The sequence below is a fragment of the Manacus vitellinus genome, unplaced genomic scaffold (assembly GCF_001715985.3).
Source record: "Manacus vitellinus isolate BGI_N305 unplaced genomic scaffold, ASM171598v3 scaffold_12_pilon, whole genome shotgun sequence".
Lineage (NCBI taxonomy): Eukaryota > Metazoa > Chordata > Aves > Passeriformes > Pipridae > Manacus > Manacus vitellinus.
In genome coordinates this window covers 12303357-12320667 of record NW_021938949.1, presented here as the reverse complement: position 1 = coordinate 12320667, position 17311 = coordinate 12303357, and the positions used below count along the sequence as shown (strand labels likewise).

Here is a 17311-nt window from a genome sequence, read left to right as displayed (position 1 = left end):
AATAAACATTATAAGCACAACAGCAAGCTACGTTGTATTTGTAATAAAATCTTTACCTTCTATACCTTTTAATTCTAAAATAGTTATCCTGCACACTGTCTTAAACTCTTCACTCTCTTCAGCAAGAGGCCAACAGACCAAACACTGACAAAACACAGCTGTGCTGTTGGGAACAAAATGCCAGGGAATCCATCCTGCAAAGGCAGCATTTCCACTGACATAAATGGGAGAAAGACAGAGCTGCTGGGGAATAGAAGTTGCAGAATTACAGGATACATTCCAGAAGCCAACTTCATATATATCCTAAATGCTGTCTGATGTTGCATATGCACACACATGTATACATGTATACACAAATAGGTACCAGTCTAAATATATGAGCATAATGTTTGAACTTTTAATATAATATGCACTTTTAAAAAAGTACATAAAATAATCTACAATTTAGCTTAGTCACTGACAGGTGAGAGGGACACATTTATTTTATTGAACTAACATTTGGCTACAGATACAGCTCACAGACTTGAGTTGCATGGGCAAAAAATGATGAATTATGTTGCTCTCAACATTTTCTCCCAGACAGAAAACTTATTTTAGGTTTCTGTATTGTTCTTTCAATGCAGTTGAGGAGTCACAACAAAGTCACTCTTCTGATCTCAGAAAAGTGCTGTGTATTCTTTCCATATGGGGTATCCAGTGTTTTAAAGGAAAGCAAAGGATACCATGCAGTCAAGTCAGCACTGAGTGGAAAGGTACCTGACTCAATTTCTACTCACTTAGACAATCCCTGAATTCACCTCTTCAGTGGAAGTACAGAACCATTTCTATTTTGATATGCCCTCTATTGGGACAATACTCTTGCAAGAAGATCCTTAATTAGATCATTACTGGTTACTATAATCTGCCCAGTGCAGAAGTAGCAGTGGAGATTTTAAGGATGCTTTAATATTCAAAAAAATTAGAATAAGTCCAGTAAATAAGTATTATTACTTAACCAACAATCTGAAAGTGAGATACCAACACAGCACCAACAAAGGTTCCGAATCTAAATGTAAGGGTTTGTCTTAAATTAAGCAATATTTCTATGCAAGAACATTCAGGTAACCCTTTGCAACCAAGTGTTATGTCTGTACAGAGCTTCTCATTGTGAGCTTCACACAACTGGGCACACTCCAGACTTGGAAATGAGCCTGTCCTTTGGGCACTCCTGACAGGAAGGCAGGAGTCACAAAGACTTAAATTGAGACGATGGAAGGATGAGTTCAAAAGATCCAAAGTACCTGAAGGCTTGCTAAAAGGCAAAAATCTATTTCATGCAAGAAAGATCATAGTTTGAAATAACAAATCTTGGTATATACAGTTACATGTAAAATACTGAGCAAGTCAGAATCCAGGTTGGTACATGGGGAGTATTTTTTAAATTAGAAAATTGAACAGTTCAAGTGTTAAAAATACTCTTGAAATTGGTCAGTTTTAAATAAAATTATCTGCAGTTTAAAAAAGAAGTACAAAATATATCATGAGTATATGACATTTCTCTTATACACACAGTGCAAAGAGAACAAATATATTTCTTGGTTTTGCTCAAACAGAGCATCAATAAACTGAAATAAGAATACTGATTCTTGCTAGGATTACTTATAAGGATTTTGACAACTATTTCCTACCAGCACCAAAATATCTTTAGTAGAAGATATACAGCATGGGGATTAGTATATATGAAAAGTAATACCTGGAATTTTGCAAGCATTATTATATTTTCCTGTGGCTCTAACTTGGTTCAAAGCAACATTTATAAATCAAATTCTTTTCTTCATTGCTTTATGTTGGTTCTAACTTACTAAGTTCAAATGTTAAACTAATACACTGAAAATGAGGTTACCAACCTGAAAGGCAAATACTCACTCTTCTTTGTAATTGAAAAAAAGTTACTTGTCCAAAGCAGTATTCCTTCCTCTTCTCAGTTAATTTTCAACTAATTGGTTTTCTGTATATTAAATTTATGTTTCCTAAAGCATTAAAGTTAGTTTCTAATCCTATATACATAACTCATTGAAAGATCATGAACATGAACTCTTAAGATAAATTGTCCCGACTGAAGGTAAACAAACGAAAGGCAAAAATACATTTAAAACATCATAATTAGAATGAATATATTATATCCTGAAAATATTGGTTTATAACTGTTAAATATTTTCAAATTCCACTGTATATATGTAATAATACTTGATTTTCTGACTTTTTACAATCCTCAATCATCTGAAATTCTGCTTTCCTTTTGTATTTTCCCAACATCAAACTCTGCAACTTTGCATTTGAACCTGATCTGCCTTCACTTCTACTGCAGTAACCAGGAAAACTGTGCAGGAAAATTAATACTTCCCCATATGTTTTTCTCCATTATCTCTTCTAGTCAAACTCCCTTCTCAAAGCTCCAATATTTTGCATAGCAAAACACTGGACAGTATTTGGTCACTCTGAAGGAGTGATTCTAGGTCATTCTGTAGAATGTGGTGTCCTCTTGTGGTCTTGGAGGTTCCCTAAATGTGAGATGTGTCACTGAACACCAAATTTAGAGCTGGCATCAATTACAGCAGGAGCTTCCAATGCCACCAACATTTAGAATCACCTTCATCAGCCTCACAGTACCAAATACTAAAGACATGCAATGAACAACAGCATTCAGGTACAGACCTGAAGGATATAAAAGCACCCACACCACCTTCCAAAAACTGTAAAACAGTGATTTTCAGCTATTTACACATGGAGGACAATTTTTTTACCAATATGTTATTTGGGCATCTAATAACACTGAGGATCTGTAAAGGATATGAAAACCGTAGATTGACGTAAGAGACACTTTTGTTAGCAGAGTTCAGCTACTGAAACTGCTCTTCAGGCACTGATTCAAGATTGTAATGATTAATCTAGGAACAGGAAGACAGCTCCAATTCTATCAGAAACAGTGTAACTAATATCAGAGAGAAAAAATACCTATTGAAATCCAAGTGCATATCTAAAAGGGAACGTGCTTTGGTAGCCCCTGAAGTTAAAAAAGCAGCATGAAAAAAGTAGTATTGGTAATATCTCTTCTAATGTTTATTGCCAAACATTTGCATGTGTAACATCCTGCACAAACCCCTCATCCTAAACTGAAAGTTCCACAGAATTCCATGACAGACACACACCCGTATGAATTAATTAATTTTACACTGATATTTTTAAACTTTCCTTTTAAACCTTCAACTTGCTCTGCCATGGAAGGGAAGGCCGTCTCCAGGCCATTAATCCATCTCAGTCAGTTGTTTTCCAAGGAGCTACTGCACAAAATGATACAATATTTCTGAAGGCAACACATACTGTGACATGTACAGAAAACAGCACCACTAAAAGACAAAGAAATTCCTACACAATGTGCTGTGCAAATAAGCTCTTGTGTGACAAACTGAGGTAAAAGCTCTTGCAAAGCTGATGTGAAAGCATCACACTCTGACTCCCAAGTTATTTACAGCAGGTAGCCAGAAGTACAATCACTAATAAACTAAATAGTAGCTTATAATCACTAAACTAACACACAGAAGTATAATCACAACTCTCTCATGTCTCATCATAGCAGTCTTTCAGGAGTCCAATGGATGGCATCCCTTTCTTACTGTAAAAAGACACTTTTTCTGAGACCTGATATGAGAGAAAGTGGGTTTGTGCAGGATTAAGGTAGAACTTTGGCTCAAAGCTGAAGCACTAAAAGAATAAGCAATGTAAATTTTTTAATGAGTTGCTCAACTGATAATTTTGTATGCATCAACCGTGCAACTGAATTTGTAACTCAATTAGTATTTAAAGTAATTAAGGATGAAAGACTATCAAAAAAAAAAGCTTAAAAGGCGGCTTTTGTAATTTACTGAAGTGGCTGATACTCCATCACTTCAAAAAAGGAGAATTAGTTATGTAACAAAGAAGAAAATACATTGTTTCTATTACAAAACCATCCACTAAAAATTAAATGAAAAATGCATGAGCTACTAACAGATGAAAAAAAAAACCAGAAAAGATCTCATAAGTATTTTCATTTCCCAGGTTCACAGGCAATGAACAACAACATTAACAGTGGACTTTATGCCAAGCAAACAGAACTGCAGGTTTTACTGATTCATTTTAATATACTTACATCACCACCACTTATTCCAGATGATGTGCATTACTGCCCTTTCACAGCACCTGCTCATTTTTGGAGTACATGTGGGAAACCATTGGAGTCAGACCAGTTACTACCTTTAAACCCTCACAGTCCAATTCATTGACATCCCAAAGTGAGTAAGGAATTTATAATTTTTTTTCTAGCTGTTTTTGAAATTTTGTATTATCTCACACAAATTAGCAAAGATGATTTTTCTAACACAAAATTGCAACAGAAACATTTAATTAATTACTCACCACTGTTAATTGCTGCCATTTAAAAAAAAAAAAAAAGTAGTAGAGACTTCATTTTACATATGGAGCTGTCCAGCACAGTTTTTGAGGTTCTGTGCATTTGTTTATTGTGTATGTCATGAATATTTCATTTAATAGAACCAGTTTTCTTTTCAGTAAGTGGAAATACCATTGCATTACCTACATCAGTGAACCTGCACCTGGAAAGGGGAAAGTCTGTATAAAAATAGCAGGTACTGTCTAGCAGGTGTAAAAACATTTATGAGTCACCTCTTTTATTTGTGTATGAATGAGAGAGGTTTTTTTCCCCCAGCTTTTACTGATACTGTGAGTTCTTTCAAGTACCTTGTTTCCAATGGCCTTTTTAGGTGGAAAGTTAAAAGTCCTCACTTGCTGGTATTTACTCTGTAATTTATGATGCAAGCTTCTGAACTCTGCATATCTTCGATACACATTCCATTCATCATCCTTTATCCTGATATAAACCTGCAAAATACAGACATGGAAGGAAACAGTGTAAAGACAAACCCTGAGATGATGCATCTCCTCACTCCTCAAAGCCTCATGTGATGCAACAGCACCAGAAATTCCAGGATCACGGAGCCCCAGGTACAGTTCTGACTGTGCCTTTGCTGTTCCTATTGTACAGGTCATTAACCTTATTTTCTCTCTTTTTCCCTTTCTTTTTCTTTCTTTCTCTTATTTTAATCAAGACAAACACAGCTTGCTTATTTGAACATGACTCTGGGGCAACCATGGCAGCACTTTTTGTTACCATGGTTTCCAGCATATTCTGCTACCCAGTGACCAAAGGAAAAAAATAATTTAATACCACTATAAAATTGATTTCTGTGTCCTCAACACAGTTCTTCAACTTTGTAAATTAGCTTTGTAGCATCAGAATTTCAAAACATAATTTTATCCCAAGTATGAAACTTAATTTTCTTCCTAACAAAATTACATCGAAAACTAAACTAGAAATTTTATTGTTTGGAAAATAAACAGTTCATTCTTTCTGCTTGTATAGGACATTAAGTATAATTTAACACAGCTGTAGTTTTTGTGATTCTGCTTTTGTTTGCCACTCATTATTTCATGAGCATATTACCAATTACATGCTAAATATTCACATTCTCTGGGAAAATTTCATGGAGAAGTGAAATATACTTCCAGAAGACTGAGTTTTCCCTCTTTTCTAGGGGAATAACCTTTCCTCTACAGGAATGAACCTACAGTTTAAAAGAACGCTGAAAGAGCACATCAGAAACTCTAAACCAAGCATCAGAACTCAAGATCCAGAGTGACCTTTTCCTAAGCTGCTTTCTAGAATCTGTCACTTATCCCTTCTGGTGTGTGTGCCAATAATCTCAATATTCTGCCCCAGGAATGAAGCTGAAATGGTCCCGATGGCACTGCCTTGCCCTGCTGCTCCACAAACCCCCAGGAATTCATTAGGAAGCTGTAAGACAAGGATCAGGAGAACCCTCATGTGAAAAAGCAACCCCGAGGAGTGGGCAGTGACAACGGTATTTTTGGGAATACTCAGAGAAAATGAACTTTGGATTTTGATGTGGCCGATTTCAACAGTGAATCGCAGCTTTTCCTGGGGACTGAAACATTAAAATGGTCCTTGTCCTCTACATTTGACAAGTCCTTAGAAAAAAATTATATTTTACTAAGGACTTGTGGTATTTCAGAGATCAAGGGATGTCAAGTGAATGCCTCCTCCCACAAAAGCAGCTCATGCAGCCTTCCTTTGGTTTGGTCTTTATCAAGTCCTTTTATTCCTGCAGACACCTAGTTTTTCAAATTTATAGGAGGCTTCTGCCCTTGCAACAAAATGCAATATATCATGCAGACATCATTCTGCCAAATTAGACTATTTCAGTGTAGAAAATACTAATACATTTTCTACAGGAATACTGCAATTCCAAAAAAGGAATACTACAGTTCCAAAATTAGCACATCTAAGAATTCAAAAGATTCAGAGTATTGTGTGAATTACAAATGCAGATGTAAACAAAAACTCAACTGGTTTTGGTAACAAGAATTCAGACAGTGTAATGATGGAACCACAATAGTAAGTCTGCAAGAAGTATTCAGATTTCTTTTCCACTTTGAAAATAAGGCCAGGATAATTAAACTCCTACAGGACCATCTGTTTGAACAATTAAGTACATCTTTCAAAGCAAATGAAGGGATATATGAGATGCAAGTATTTTGCATAATTCTAATAAAATTTATTTAATGTAGTAAAAACTATATTAAATATATCTAACCCCTCTCCCTGCCTCTTCTCACTTCCACCAGTACGTTGTTTGGAATTTTGTATACATTCCCAAGATTCATGATTCAATTTCCCTAAAGGGGTGGGGACAATTAAAAAAAAAAAACTTCAATTATTTTTAACTAAGTCATTTAATATGGAAACCTTAATTTAACTAAGCAGTTATCTTTGCACATGTGATTTGGTGAATCATGCAGTTCAACGTTACCTGTTAAGCTGTAACCCATAGTTAACTAATTAAGGAATCTGGTACACTGTAATTGAAATTTTTAAGGACTGCAAAACCATAGATTAATTTCTTAGATAAAACCACTAGAAAATTTCTTACTGTTCTTCTATGTACACAGATATTGATTTCATTTAAGCAGTAAGAAATGAAAATGCAACATTTGGAGCCCTGTGCCATATTGAATTTATTGACAATCATATAATAGAGTATGAAAGGTATATTAAAGTTCATGATGCAGTACAGATTTAAACCTTCATTATCAAAGAAGGGAATGCTATTCCCTTGCCAAGACAATGCAAATTCAGTTGGGAAATCAAACAAAGCAAATACTAAATATAAAATTATTTGGATAAACTTATCCTAGTGTAGTCATTTAAGGCACATAGTTATCCCCTTTTACCTCAAATACAGATCATACCAGCACAGGAAGATCAGGGAAGGATTACTTTTGCAGACAAAATTTTGAAATAATGCTAAATCAAGCAACTTGAGATGTACAGTTTGAAATTGTACCAAAAGTCATTAGGTCTTTTCCCATCATCTTCAAGGCATCCACAATTTCAGTCACGGTCTTTTGATGGGAAATGAGTGAAAGCTGTAGTTGCCAACAGACACTTTTGTGTCTTTTTGTCCCAAATTATCTCACTGTACCCCAGAGCAACACCACCTTTTGCTACAGCAAACACCTTTACAAATGACACATAATTACAGAACAGTATTTTAAGATCATGTTATAGAATGTTTAAGGGACTACTCTTAGTCCTTATTCTCTGATCAATTTTAAAAAATCAATTCTAAATCATTACAATTCTTTTCTAATGCCCGTGTTTTCCTGATATTATTCACTTCCTAACCTAGTTAAGTAATTTTCAAGGTAATGAAAACTTACAGACTCAATCAAAATCACTGCTAGAATGCTTATTTGTTTGTAGACAAAAGATTTTATTTTAATACTCTCTTGAATATCAAAAAATTAGTTAAGTAGCTTCTGCTGTTAATTTCGGAGTACTTTCCATTTAGGTCTCCCGTGTAAAGATTGATTGGTAACCTTTCTGTAGCTATGATTTACAGCAGCTCCAAGAAAAATTTCAGTTAATAAGTATGTATAATGAATTAGTCTGTTATTTTCTCATCACAAAAACATCCGAAGTCAAAGATTTGGAGAGCAACAGCAATAACGGTTGCAATTTAATATTGTGTTTATCAGCCAACTATCAGCTAACTTAATATTACTGAAATGCCCAAAATCTTCTGAGACTCAATTTGAAAGCACTGGTTTACTGATTGCATACTGAAATGAAAAATACTACTCCCATGGTCCTGCTTTTTGAGCCAATAGTTTCTTTAATAAGTTAAGAAATCTTTTAAGCAGTTCTGAGTCCAAAATGCTGTTAACAAGTCCTGGTTACAGACTAGTAACAGTTGACACAGTTCCTTGCTACTTATATATAAAAGCCTGAGGAAAATAAAGGACAAATGCCAAAATTCCAACTTGCTCCATTCCAGTGTACACAGACCAAATGCCTGCAACCAACACTTGTTCTTCAGGTCTGCAGGAGTCCAATGTGGGTGCTTTTCTTTTTGATGCAAAAATATAGATTGGTATATTGAGGATTCACTTTTGTGTCCCTCTCAATGCAGTGAGTAGCAAGAGACACTGACTGGGATATTAAAGACCTTCTTCTGTTGCAATGACATTCATGGTTATAGAAATTGCAGATTAGGCATCAAGAAGGATCTCCCCTAAATGAAGCTACTCCTGAATCTTCCCTGCAAATACGGGGAAGTTCCTGGTAGGATGATCTGAATATATATTAAAAAAAATGAATTCTTGCCAGAGAACTCTTTATGTGAGATCCACAAATACAGAAATGCTGAAGTTAAAGTCCTTGTGAGTCCATGGCCTATTCCTGAGGCAAGAAAAATGTCAGAAAGGGAGGGAACAATGCTAAGGGAAGGTGAGTAGTGAAACTCTACTAAACCACATATAAAATTCAGTGGCACAAGATGGAAGAGAACTTGTGACAATTCAGCAGCAGAACACTTCAAAGGACATAAAGAACACTGAGAATGTTTGTAAAGAACAAGTCCTAGGCTGGACAAGGTCATAGCTGCCTTAGAAGCACAGGAAAAAGATGTTGGGCAGCATAAGGAATGCAAAGGAGACTGAGCTACACTAAGGAAGCTACTGTGACCTTTACCACCTCAGTGAGCATTACCAGGGGATAAAAAAAGGGTGAGAGAAAAAAGCTACTCTTTCTATAGTACTGTATCTCTAACTTCCTTTCCCTCACTAATAAAAGAGAGTTTTCTGGAGGTCCTCTTATTTGTTAGTACTTTCAAATCAATGCCCAAGCATGTGACAACAAAAAGAAAAATCAGCAACTGGTTTGGTAGAGACAATCCAATCAGCATGAATACAAAAACATTACATGCACATTGGCACCTTTATTTTTCACTGTTAACTCAGTTAAGCTTGACTAGTGAATGTTTTCTTTACATTTGCTTTTAAATAACACTCTAAAATTTGGAGCACCATTGATCCATAGTTTTACCTTTATACTAATAAAGTTTTTTTTAACTCTTAAAACTCTGACTCAACTTTAATGTACATCTTAATTATTCAAGAACACTAAATTAAAGAGATTTTGATCAAAGTTCACTATTTAGAAATAATTGTTTTCAGTGGATTGGAACTATCCTTTTTTTCCTCTCAGGAAAGCACATTATAAAATAGGAGTGACAATCTATTTAGGAGGTTTCTATCAAAATTATATATATCTGCACTCAAAACATAGAGAAGAAGTAAAAGGTATGAATCCAAAGGGGAAGCATATCACAAAAAAAGGAAGAACTGATTTCATTTCTTGACTTTACTTCAGGAGAATGGGATTCTGTTTAGAATATAAATTCAAGCTCAGTTCTCCAAAGTTACCTCTGAAGTGTGAGAAATGAATACAAATGCAAGTTATATTTTGACACAGCTGCAGGACTGTATTTATGGTTAAGTTCCCCCTTTGAAAATGATCCAATTTAAGAATTTCTGCATAATGAAAAACAAATGAAACAATGAAACTTTTCAGCTGTGATATGAGCAGCTTTTTGTGTGCCATAGAGACATACCAGGAATTAAAGTGAATAAGCTTTTATCTCAATATGACCATTTTATCTGCTTGCACAAAGACTGCAAATACTAGAATACATTTTGTTATGTTAAATCTTCAAGGTTTTGTTATTTAGTTCAGAAAAATGAACAATACAATGTCAAATATATGACACAGTGCACATCAAAGCATGAGCCTTAAAAACAGCCAATACTGCTGTACTAAACAGAAAATTGTCATGCATTTTAGGTTTCTCCACCCAATTACACAAGTGCAGAGTGATGTTCACTGGGCTTCTGCAGTCCCAGTTCTGCTTCTGCTCCCCAGAACAGCACTACAGTGACTGGTCCCTAAAGAACAAAGGCAGCATTGCCTTTGCTTTTGCTGGATGGAACCAATACTTTTTGTCTTTTTATATACAAATCAAACCAGCAGGAAAAAAAAAAAATCACTCAGTAACATAATAAGGTCATTTCAACAGTGCAATAGGACCTACAAGAAGCCAAAATAATTAACATCATTGCACAAACGTGCACTTTGAACCAACACAGTCATGGCAATGCATGACAACTGCTGCAGTGAAAGAAGTTTCTGCAGAGGAGAAAATAGTGCTGCCTTTTTCTCCAAATGGAATATTTTGGGTGCTCTGGCAAGGGAAAGGAAGCTCTCTCACCAATCCATTTCTGAACAAGATAGCTAATATTTATTTGAGTTATTAATTGGATCTAAATTATTTGCTTCTTTCTGTAGTAGTTATAAAATAATCTGAAAATAAAAATTCTGCTTTTAATTTCCCAGTATTTTTTGAATTCAGCATTTCAATAAGCAAATCAATGTATTAAGTTGTATTATGGTCTCCTTTAGAAAATAAATAATTATAAAAGTCTCCAAGGACTGATCTCATCCTTGTATATTCCCTCAATTCCAGTTATTTAAATATTTTTCTCCTCTATGCTTTCTCTTATGCTTCTCTGACACATCCTTGGATTGCACTGCAGAAAAAGTGGGATATTCAACCTTCTTGGCTTACACACTCTAAAACCACTCTCTTTCAGAATGCCATGAGCCATATTTTTCTTTCAAATTCTCCAAATCATTCTACTTCATTTTCTTCTCTCCTTGCCCTGAGCTGCACTGAAATGGAATGTGATTAGAAGACTATTTATTTCTCCTTTTTGCCTGCTTAGTGCTGCAGCTGCTACAGCCATGCAATTCATCATACATCAGGAGAATTAAATTCAACTTTGGGTTTAATTTTTGCAACTCTCTGCTTACCTTTCAACTACTGACTGCCAGTGCATTGCCTCCCATTGTTAAGAGTTCTACCCCTGATGAAATACTGAGGCTGTGCTGGCTTGGGTGTAAACTAAAGGTCAACACTCAGGTTGTCAAGCCCTGGCACAGCTGCCCAGGGAAGGAGTGGAGTCACCACCTCTGGAGGGATTTAAAAGATGTGTAGATGTGGCACTTAAGGACAGGGTTTAAAGGTGGACTTGGCAGTGCTGGGTTAATGGCTGGACTCGATGTTGTAAAGGTGTTTTCCAACCAAAATGATTCTGTGCTAACGGTCTCTCCATATGAAGGGATAATGCTCCTTCTTCAGAGAGAGTGGAGAGGAAAATATCATTTAAAGTAATATAAAAAGAAATATTATGAGCAAATATCTTGGTCAGTATTAAACAGTAAGACTGAAGATAGTCAAATCAATAAAAACATTGTAAGAAATGTTTATTGATTACAATCTTAGGGAGTCCTATTCATATGCAAATGGTAACAGTCTTGTCTGATTAGCATGTTAATCTTTAATCTTATTTGGTTTATAATCTGAAGTGTTCACTACTCTGCAAACAAGGCATATTTGCAAGAAGCCATTTTAAATATTGATATCACTTTAAGAATCATAAAATCTCAGTTTCATTATCTTAAGTGTCAGGCATTGGTAATTATAGCAACAAAAGGCATGACTAATGGCATTTGCTGTACACTTCACAGGAAAGTGGAATCCATATGTAGACAGAAAATAAGATACTCTACAGTTGAGAAATATGACAAAATAATATTATTGCAATAATCAGCTCGCTTCACAGACACTAAAGGAACTGCATCTAACTATCACCATCTAGAGGTAAAATGTAAATGCAAAATTATTTTTTTATTCTGATGTGGATTCTGTCTTTATCCTTGTGAATATATTAGACAAGAAATAATTTTCTAATGGCAGGCTGACTGAGCAGCATCTGCTACACTAAAAAGATGGGCATCAACCTGCATAGATCACAAAAAGCAGTCACCAGAAAGCAACTTAGTTAACTAGAGAGATACACTGTTCAGAAGAGAAAATTTTGTCAGCATGACCCTGGTTTTACAAAGATACCTATTATTTAAATTGTGTGTTTAAAGGACTAGGCTTCCTTAACTGTTACTTTGTACAAAATATATTAGTTACTCCATACCTGGTTAGGTCCTTCAACGCTTATAACTAAGCAGTTTGCCACTCAGTAATAACCATCACAAACTTTGCAAGAGAATAAGCCTCTGAACCTTCTTTTGGATAACTACAGTTGCTCTGATGTCCTTGCTAGAAGATCCAGTTATGACAATCCAGCCTGAGCTCCTGTCACAGCCTAGATAATTCCATCCAGTGAAGTCTAAATAATCCTAATGATTTGTTGATTCATAATAAGGACATCAACTGGTCATCTAATTAATTTCTCTACTCAGGTGCAACATTAATTGTACGAGTAATCCATCAGCACTAATGAATGACACGGCAGCAGTTACAACCTCAACCTGAGGCAAAACAAATCTGAGCAAGTATAAAGAGAGAGGATGTGCTCTGAAAACATTTACGATGAGCTTGCCATGCATAGGAGATAAACATTAGTGGAAGGAAAGATATTTCATCATCACCCTTAATATTTCCATTCTAGGACTAAATTAGTCATTATTAGCAAAACATTCCAAGAGTAAGTCATGTTTAGTTATACCATGACCCCCAGGTTTCTTGCACCCTACTCTCACAGCAAGGTATACTGATTTCAACAGTTCAGAAAATTCCTTGGTGAATTATAAAATATATTTTATTCAGTACACTTAAACATGAACAAAAGGTACAGTGATATTCATCCAGAAAACCTGCCTATCTTTCAAAATATAGCTACCCAGGGATCTCCTAAGAAATAAGTCATGTCTTTGTGTTTGGATTGTTTTTGCTTCAATTCAATTAGCTCAATTATTTTCTAGACCCATGTAAACTTTCAGTATTCACCCCAATTATATGCTGTGGAGAAAACCACTGTCATGCACTTGTTTTGGAACTGCAAGGCAGTAGTTTCTATGGGTGCTCCAATTTGCATTTTGAAACAGTTAAAAACCTCTCCCTTTCCTCCATGATTTGAAAGACTGCTATTGTATTCCCCTCTCAGTTGTCTTTCATGCAGGCTGAGAATTTCTAATATGTTCTTCCAATGAAAAGGCTTCATTTTTCACCTATATTCTTTCCATTTCTGATATATTTCTTTGGAGAGAACTAGAACTGCAAACAGATAAACCAGAGATTATAAACAGCAAAATAGAGTTTTCTAGTTTTCCACCACTTTCCTAATGATTTGTAACAAGTTGGTTTTCAGACTTCCCTCAACACTTTTAAAAATTGTCAGATTAGACACTTAAAAATCTTCTAGTATGCAAGTCTCAAGCTATTTATCAGTTATTTTTCAGCTATTTCACCTTTAAATTCCTGGTGCACTGCACGTGGAGATTTAGTTTTTATTAGTTCAACAAGATCTGCTACTGGCATTTCATTTTAAAGAGACAATCTGCCAATTCTCCACAAGCAATAATCCAGAATGGGAATAACCCATAAAAACTCCATGGTGAAAACAGATTTTAAAATGTGCATTTTTCTGTTACTACTTTCTATTGTGAGAAAACAAGTGAAAAACATTTTTAATATTTAATATATTTAACTGAACTTAGTAACTGCACTGAAGAGCATATCCAATTCTAAATAGCTTTTTTCCCCCAAATTTCTACACCTTCTAATTGCTGTAAGATCCACAGTTGAATGATACAGGTTTATGGCTCTGCTAATTTTTAAGAGTACTAGATAGTGCTACTCTGTGAACACTGAATTATCTGCTGCTCACAACTGCCCCCTTTAACTCAGTCATTCAAATTGAGCATAAAATTTGGCTGCTTCTAGACCTTGTTTTTAAGCCCTTAGTATTCATAAGCAGTTAATTCTGCCAGTTAAACATTACTGCAAGAGTGCAGTGTAACTCTACAAATACAGAGGTCTGATTGAAATTTCCACATCTAATAGGATTCATTATAAAATGTTGCTTGCTTTCAGACTTCTGAGCTTGACCAGAATCTTTAATCCTTAATAGAAATTTAAGGAACTATTTGATGGTTGAAACTATGTGACAAGTGGGCTGGAGCTGGAAACTTTTCCATCTATATTCACAGAAGAACAACACCTGGGTGTTTTTAAGGATGAAAGATGTACTGATTTTGAACATGACATCTGAAACAGACCAAAACGTTAATGTGATACAAAAAGAAATGCTTTGAAATGCCCTTCAAAGCAGCATTGCAAATCTGCAATAAATTAAAAAAATAAAGCAAACACCACAACACAATTCCTGCAGGAGTCTGTTCTTATCCTGTCCAGGTCAGGCCCCTCCTGATATGCAAATCAACATGCCATTAATTTCTTTTCCTGTTTAAGAAGCACAAGTGCAAAACTGGCATTGATTTCACAGAGGCACAGCAACCTGGGTTTATTTCTCCTAATTCTTATATTCTTAAGAAGCACTGGTAAGTCCATGGAAACAGATGACAGACACAGTGGAACCAGTGGGTTCATCGTTTTCCAAACTACTTGAGGTGCTCTGCAATTCTTTCCACCCTCTTTTGGTCATTTCCAAGGCAAGTGATATGTACACAATAGTTTATTTTCTGCTAGAAAATATTAATTTCTAATCAAAAAGGGACAGAAGAGGCACGAGGATTCTAAAGTACATCAACACTAACTGTGACACAGCGAGTCTGCCCTGGCTCACTGTCCTGCTCTGCAGCAAGTGAAATGCTCCAGAGACACACAATTTCAAATCAGCAAAGGTTAACAAGGTGCCTCATAACAGGAGGCCAGAGGGGGTCAATCTCTTCAGCTGTCCAAAAATAGAAAATGCAGAAGAAATCAAGCCATGTTAGAAATACATTTACATGAAGTGCATTTGGAAAAGCAGTGGGCAAGGTCCGTGCCCTTCTGTAACACCTTCATTTGGTAACCACATCTTCCCTTAATAGTATTACACACATGAGCTAATTTGCAGTCAGGTTAAGCACCTTAAGGCTAACTTCCAATTAGCTTTAACTACAATTGTCAGTACTTAGCATATCTAAAAATTATGCTTAACCAAACCCAAAATTTCAAACTTTGCCTCTTCCAACTGGCACACTTTGGCTTTCTTCAAAGTTCATTTGACATCTCTTTCTCAGAATTAACCAGCACAACCAAGAGTCAGTTTTTGCACCTCAAGTTATGGTCACTCAACTAATGGCAGAGAAATCTCAACTTGAAAAGATGTTGGTAATGATCTCACTAACATCAACATTCTGCAGTATTGCTACTTTCCTCTACACTGATATACCACAAGTAATTTCTCATGTAGCTGATACAAAGAGTTTTACATGCCTTTTAATTTTCTGCCACTGGAGAAATAAATGATAAAGCAGCAAAAATAATGTTTTTTTTTATAAGAGGACTCTCGTAAATGAGCTCAATCATTTATCCTAATTGCACCCCCAGTCCTTGTCTGTTCAGTACATACTGGTAGCCTGGTAAATACCCCCTTCCACAATTTCAACATTGAATCAAATTCTCTGTAATCAGGAGCACATGTTTTGGCACAGATTTAACAAGATAAATGCACAGTGCTGTTATTGAAGTTTTATAAATTAATGCTTTCCTGGTCACTATAAAATGTAAAATATACATTCAGCAAGTACGTGACTACATAACTGATCAGAGAGGTGGCAATCACTTCAGCTGTTTCATCACATGCTATGCTCAGAGCATATGTTTATTTAGGGAAATTTCTTTTTTTCACATGCACAGTGGCAGAAAACAAAGCTATTTGCCAGACAGATACTCTTCCCAGTCACGCATCTCTTACTGAGATCAAAAAGTGGTAGGAATGCCATTAATCCATTCTTCCACAAGGAAAGATCACAACAGGTACAATGATCAAAGTTTAATAAGAATTATGGAAGCTTTAAGTCACTTCTACAGATAATTCTTGTTTGCTTTTTTTGAACAATTAAAAGAAAAAGTTGAGCAAATGGACAACTGTTCACCAGAAGAATTCTGTGCTATTCTGTAATTAAAGACAAATTGGTCTTACTACATTCTATGTGTATTCTAGATAGCTATATTTAACTTTTCACATTACATATATCTGTAAATTGCTTTTGTGAATAGGTAATGAATAGGGCATATTCAAAAGAACTTGTACATTTTTCACATATACCAATTTTGCACTCTATGAATGTCAAACATTATGAGTTTATACTGTAGACATAAAGAACCTAACAGAATTCTCAAAATTGTCTTTTTGCAGATCCAGAATTTCCAATCTTTTAGAAACTTTCAATATTTTGCTTCCTTTTTTCCTATTCTCCAGAGGTTTATCCTTCAATTACAAGTTCTTTGTTTTCCACTGATGACAAGTAACAGATGAAGTCTGAGAGCAACATCTAATCCTCTACTCACTCCAGCAGATTTTGGGTAAAGTAATGAACCTCTTACAAATTGAGAAGCTTAGTTTATCTCAGTATTTTTCCTTTTGAAAAAGAACATGCACAACATCTATAGTATATGTGAATTGTGCATAATTTCCAGGCTTTCATGATGCCACTCATATAGTCATGTTCAGTCAAACTGCATGACAAGTACTGAGCTCTTCAGTAACTAATTCGATACCAACTTACAAGTGAAATTAAAAATACAGTAAGTTCTTCAAAGAATTCACAGAATGAGTCAGGTTGGAGGGGACCACAGTGGGTCATCTGGTCCAACCTCCCCACTCCAGCAGGATGAAAAGAATAAAACAGAGCAACCTGGGAAATAAGCAAGAGAAACCAGAGCTCTTCTAGTGGTCATGGAACTGCTACATTTTAAGAGTAGCAGAGACTTGGAGGGGTGAGATCCTGAGGCTTTTAATCATTTCTGTGTTAGCAGACTGATGTCTGGGT

At 35.5% G+C, this 17311-nt stretch overlaps 1 protein-coding gene across 2 annotated transcripts in view; it reads right to left on the bottom strand.

The window, feature by feature from the left end:
• The window catches only part of SNX29 (sorting nexin 29), a 97903-nt gene that overhangs the window by 38008 nt on the left and 42584 nt on the right, over positions 1 to 17311 (bottom strand). For both annotated transcript variants that reach the window (XM_018067434.2, XM_018067433.2), the window contains one exon: positions 4777 to 4917. In XM_018067434.2, the coding sequence (XP_017922923.1) occupies positions 4777 to 4917 (141 nt within the window). The remainder of the gene's footprint in view (positions 1 to 4776; positions 4918 to 17311) is intronic.